The 5792-nt window shown below is 43.7% G+C and overlaps 1 protein-coding gene across 2 annotated transcripts; it reads right to left on the reverse strand.

The window, feature by feature from the left end:
• Positions 1–241: 241 nt before the first annotated feature.
• LOC147219663 (H-2 class I histocompatibility antigen, K-K alpha chain-like) lies at positions 242–3981 on the reverse strand. 2 transcript variants are annotated; one of them, XM_086171308.1, is made up of 8 exons: positions 3842–3981; positions 2940–3206; positions 2501–2779; positions 1783–2073; positions 1411–1512; positions 1247–1264; positions 984–1066; positions 242–885 (listed from the first exon to the last, which is right to left on the reverse strand). In XM_086171308.1, exons 1-7 carry the CDS (start codon positions 3909–3911, stop codon positions 1008–1010), a joined length of 1086 nt encoding a protein of 361 aa, XP_086027434.1. In that variant the 5' UTR covers positions 3912–3981; the 3' UTR covers positions 242–885; positions 984–1007. The 2 variants fall into 2 exon arrangements, with proteins under 2 accessions (XP_086027434.1, XP_086027435.1); XM_086171309.1 differs by lacking the exons at positions 242–885; positions 984–1066; positions 1247–1264; positions 1411–1512; positions 1783–2073 and having other exon boundaries at positions 2080–2779.
• Positions 3982–5792: the final 1811 nt, after the last annotated feature.

The raw sequence follows: 5792 nt of genomic DNA on the forward strand, positions 1-5792 counted from the left end.
ATGTTTTTCTGTCGTCAACTTGTAAAGCGTCTTTGTGTACCGTGAAAAGCGCTATACAAATCGTATGTATTATTATTATTATTATTATCTCAGAAATGGTGTTTAGTAAAATGGATATTATTGTCAAAACAGAAAATTATGGAAATAAAAAGTGAGTTCTCATGGCTATTCAGCACACGTTATAAGTGTGTGTGTGTGTGTGTGTGTTGTATTACAAAATAAAACACATTTGAGATTTTGAGGGAGTTTTAGGAAATTTATTGAACTGCAAAAATCATTACATGAAGCAATGACACATCAGTGCAGCAACATTTTGATTCTGAACATTGATTTTTTTTTTTTGTTCACAACAAACCCCAATAAAGAAAACGGTTTCTAAACAGATTTTCTACCAAATAAAACACACTTTAATATCAGCATCAACAATCACGGTGAAATCCAAAAAGTATTTCTGTTCAAGCAGAGGAATATAGAACTGGAAATTCATTAACCAAATTGGATGTGTGGATGAATAAACGGTGTGTGTGTGTATGTGTGTGTGTGTGTGTGTGTGTGTGTGTGTGTGTGAAAGCCGCCACCAGGTATTATCAGAGTAGATACAGAGCAGTGGTGTTGCACTCAGAGCCAGATCTCAGGATGAATTGTGAACATGTTGCTGAGAAACATCTTCCAGTGAAGCTGAGCAGGTCATGGATGGAAGGTCTGTCAGTTCAAATCCTGCTTTTATGGAGTAAAATCCTTTTTAAATACACTTTTACAGCCGGTCGTCTTCAGCAATCCAATGTTAAACTAAAATCTAGATTTTCAACTCCCGATTCCAAATTTCCAGCAGGACTGAAGACGACGTCTCCTTTCTTCGGCCACTTCCACAACTCATCTGGAAGCCTGAGGAGACACAAAGAACAAAAAGACATCAACCAGCAGACAAAAGAAAACCCACGTCTCCAAGAAACCCTGGAAGGCGGCTTTCAGGAGGAACTCACTGTGTGCAGCGCTGGGTTTGTCCCTCAGGACGAGGAGGAGGAGTCGCCATTGAGTTTCTCCAAAACTTCTGTGCAGCTGGAAGCTGGAAGGTCAGAAACACACAATTATCAGCGGTCCTGATCCAAACTACAACTAAGTGTCAGCAGGAAACACTTCTTTGGTGGTTTCACAGAGGTTCAGGTGAACATGCTCCACCAGGGACGAAGACTGAGGAGCAACTTCATCCTGCTGATTCAGAGAATCGAAAATGGCTTTTACTTACGAGACGGAGGAGCTTTGGCTGAAATACAAAGAGAAGAGAAATAATTCAGCTTTGCCAGAATAGTTTGCAGACAATGTGTCTCAGAGCCTCACACTGGGACAGAGATGTTTGCAGTGAAAAAGCAGCGAGTCAAAGTCAAACATCTGTGTGTGGAGGTCTCTCACCAGACTTCTTCTTGTAGAAGACGTATCCGACGGCAACCAGGACGAGCAGAGCGACAACAATCAGTGTCACAATGACAGCGGTGACGATGTTGCCGTTCTTTGCTGTCGAGCAAAACGCAACACAAATAGTCACCATCTGCACACGCACACACACACACACACACACACACACACACACAGAATAGGTCCACTTTTCACAGACTGGAGTTGTTGTTAACCAGTTAAGTCTGACTGATCCCGACTTGAATTCTTCAGCAGGAAGAAAAAGCACGAGGTACGACAGAAACGGGAGCTTCATCTCTGAATGTCTGGACGCCGACGGGAAACCAAAGGTCCGTTTCCCACCTTCATCCCCTGTGAGTCCAGTCTTACCGTTGCTCCTGATGGCGTTTCTGTCCAGGACGGTGACCACGTCCTCCTTGACACCGGAGAGCTGAAACACACACTGGTACTTCCTCAGATCTTCGGTCTCGTCCGGGAGCTTCAGGTCGGCGCTCATCTGGAAGGTTCCGTTGGCGTTGGGGAGGATCTCTCCAGACTCCTGAGGGACCTTCTGTCCGTCCTTCCTCCAGAACAGCACGGCTTCCCTGGGGAAGAAACCCGTGGCGTGGCAGCTGACCGGAGAGGAGGGCGTCTTCTGGAGGAGAGACACTCCGGGAAGGTCTGGAGCGTCAAGAGAAACACAGGAGAGTTTCACAAAGGAAGGAAGAGAGAAAGACTCACGGACGGGACGGAGATGAAGAGAACGTGGAGGAAAAGAGGGAAGATACAAGATGGTGTGAAGGGATGGAGAGAAGCCAGACCTTCTTCTGCTGCGGACAAATAGGACTGGAATCTAAACTTGCAATATAGAAGAATGAAATCAGCTAGAAAGCAGAAAGAACCCAAGAATCTGCATCCACTGAACAAAGAAGGAAAGAACATTGATTGATTGATTGATTGATTGATTCGGGTTCATTGACAAGAGCAACTATTTTCATGGAAGTCACAAATTCATTTCCTCAAATTCAGCAAGAAAACAAGCAAAGGTTTGAAATGAAACAGAAACACTGTTGTGTTTATGAAACGACGTCAGGTCATGTGATTCTACCTGTTCTCAGCAGGGAGCTCCTCCCGTAGTTTAGATACTTCTTCAGCCACTCAGGACAAATCTGGGTGTAGTAATGCTTCCTGTGGTCATTATCGGCCTTGTAATTGTCCCACTTCTGTTTGGTGATGAGAGCCTGTGTTCTCGTAGTGATCCATGTCAGTGTCTTCAGGTCAAATGATATGAAATCTTCTCCATCATAAGAGTACTGATTAAATCCATTCACATCTCCAGTCTCATCGTTCCACTCACAGCCGTACATCCTCTGGTAGGTGTGGACTCCTGAGAGAGAGACAGAAGCTGCAGTGAACCAGAGTGAGATCTCAGCACAGTCTGCTGCGTTTATTATGGGATGGACATCAACTCGGTGTCACTGGTGTGTGTGTGTGTGTGTGTGTGTGTGTGTGTGTGTGTGTGTGTGTGTGTGTGTGTGTGAACACACCTCCAGTCTGGTTGAAACGCTGCTTTGCAGTTTCAATGTTGCCTTTGTAGAGCTGCTGGGCCCCCATGCAGATCTGGGTCTGGCTCTCCCAGTACTCTGGATCACCTGCTGAGACTTTGTCCATCCAGTCCTGTTTGGGTTCTACTCTCTTGGTGTTGCTGTCGAAGTGAGTAATTGGAACTTCATCCACCAAACCCACAGACACAAACTCTGGGAAGTTCGGGACTTGAGAGGATGCCGTGTGGAAATACTTCAGGGAGTGAATCACTGTAAGAAATATTTCATCCAAAGATTAGATTTTGTGATGAACACTTCTATAAACAGCTTTAAGCAGTTCCTCAAAGATGTCAAAAAGTGCATCACAGACACGTCCTAGTCATTTCTGCTGAGCAGTCAGTGAATGATGGAACTTTTCTTCACAAAACTTTGAATTTATCAGAAAAGCAGTCCAACATTCAGACAGAAATACTGCAAGTCAATCTCAAAGTGGAGGATTATTTCCAGGTGGAGGGAATATTAGCTTTTCAATACTGTCTCGGGTTCAACTTTAAAAAAGTCTTTATTCAAATTTGAACGAACAAAACTCCACGATTTATTGGATAAAACTGATTTTATTTCGCCATTTTCCCTAAAGTAAATTCTTCATCGTGTATTTCCTGGATCTCTTCTTCTGCTTTCTCTTTAGCTTTGGAGTGATCTTGAAGCCCAAACAATGTACATATTTGGTCTCACCTCCTCTGAACTCTAACTCAGAACTAATAACTACAGTCTCCATCAGATTATAAAAGAGCAGAGTTTAGAAGAAACACTGAAGATGATCTTTGGACCAAAATAACATGAGTCGCTGCGTCAGACTCGTAGAGTCAAACCTTAGAAAAAGCTCTTCTGGCAAAATGACTTACCAGCCGTCACGCTGGACGTTCCCATGACAACCGCAACAAGTAGAAAGACGTTCATTGTCGCCGGTCGCATCTTCGGGTCTGCAGACCCTTCAGACGTTCACGGATTGTTGGACCTTCAAGGTGGAAGATCAAGTCCAGAATGAAGGATCGGATGGGAGGAGGATGGAATAAACCACCGTCTGAGCCAATGAGAATTCAGATTTGGCGGCGACGCCACGAGTCACCAGGCAAACTCAAATGCTGCGGTTCAAAGCGAAAGTAGAAAAACCACGCAGTTGTTTTTATCCACTTTATGAGGCGATTTCAAGACAAATACGATCCATTTCCAGTTTCTCGACTTCTTTTTGTTCCGCAGTCATATTATAGCTTATAGCGTATATCTGTTCTTTAAGGTTATTAAACTGTTTCCACAAATATTTTCTGCGAGTCTCATTAATATTTGAAAGAAAATGAGTCTTTATTCTTCACTGAATTTGTGTCACAATTGTGAATTTGCCTGATTACCTGGAAATCTTAAAATGCAGAGGCTGGAACAGAAACCACTGTCGGTTCCAGCCTCTGTAACCGAACTAATCGATCAAAGTTTCACTTATGTTCTGTCTGGAAACGGATTGATTTCTGGGAGATTACAGTTCTTAAGAGATTACAAGAAGTTTGTGGCGCTGCAGTGAAACTATTCGTGTTCTTCTGGTCTTTCTGAAAATATCCAAATATCTCCGTCAAACATGAAAACCGAGCGAGTTTCCAGAGACGGGGCCAAAGGCTGGAGCAGTGCGCCCCCTAGTGGACGCCAGCGGAATTGCAGCCGTTTCTCACAGGAACTGCGAAGCCCAAACATTGAGGAAGAAAATGAATTTGATCACATTTGTCCACAACCACACTGTCTGCCTGGAAAACAAAGAAGGTATCTCTGCACTTTAAGTGTTTGCACAAACACTTTCATGCGGATCTCATTGCTATTTGAAAGAAAGCATGGGGCTTCCTTATGATTGAATTTCCAGAGTGTGTGTTTGTGCATCAGCCTCTGACAGATGATATCATGATCAGTGTCAAATATCTCAACCAGTTCCAAATGAATTTGTGTCAGGTTGTCGGTCTCAGCAGGTTCATCAGCTGGAGTGAACGTGAAACCAAAGAAGTGAAGATGCGGTCGGTGCATTCATTTAAATCAAGCAAGGATGAAAAAAGCATAAGATCGACTTTATTGATTCCCATCGGCGAAATTCTTTGTCACAGCAGCGAAATAGTTATAGCGTCACTAAATATGAACCTAAATTAAGTAGAGAGAATATTAGAAGACAATTAGAAAACAGCAAAGACATCCACAAATAAACAGACAGCAGAGATAAGAATGGACAACAGGATGGAATAATATAAAATAGACAATAAGGGTGAAAAATAGACAACCAAAAGTAAATGACAACATAAAGAGAGTGACGATAGCAATGACAAGATTAAGATAAATAAAGAGAAACAGGCAGGATGCGAGTGGGCTGAGACCAACAAGGATGAAACAGACAGCAGAGTGAGGGCACGACCTGTGAGTGGGAGAGGTCGTGAGGTCGCGGCAGCACAGACGCTCCTCCGGACGGTCAGAGTTGTGTGTTTTTTGATGTCCGTGGGCACAAAGGAGCGTCTGAAGCGTCCAGTTCTGCACCGGCGTGAGATGAACCGTCGGCTGAAATGTCAGCTGGAATGTGTGAAGGTGCATTGAAGGACTGACGGAGCAAAAACGTGCTTGCAGGAACCCGGTCTTTACTGTAGTGAGTTATAAATGTCGGGGTTTATGTTGATGCTTGTTTTCTGTGTGATTTTGGGGTGCTGGGAATTTTGAGGGTGTGGTTTGGGGTGTAAGGAATTCTATGTTGTTTTTTGTTTTTTTTTACCTGGAAATGAGCGGGAACAGTTCGTTGTATTGCAGACTTGTGTGGTGTGACTGTGGCCAACAACA

This window comes from Fistularia commersonii, chromosome 24 (genome assembly GCF_037954325.1).
Source record: "Fistularia commersonii isolate RoL2024-O1a breed Wild chromosome 24, RoL_Fcom_v1.0, whole genome shotgun sequence".
NCBI classification, from domain to species: Eukaryota; Metazoa; Chordata; class Actinopteri; order Syngnathiformes; family Fistulariidae; genus Fistularia; species Fistularia commersonii.

Excerpts from the sequence above, each read along its gene's own strand:
- LOC147219663 (XM_086171308.1), bottom strand. The coding sequence starts at position 3,911 with ATGCGACCGGCGACAATGAACGTCTTTCTACTTGTTGCGGTTGTCATG. Across the intron at positions 3,207-3,841 it reads AACGTCCAGCGTGACGGCTG|TGATTCACTCCCTGAAGTAT; the intron begins GTAAGTCATTTT and ends TATTTCTTACAG. Across the intron at positions 2,780-2,939 it reads GCGTTTCAACCAGACTGGAG|GAGTCCACACCTACCAGAGG; the intron begins GTGTGTTCACAC and ends TCTCTCTCTCAG.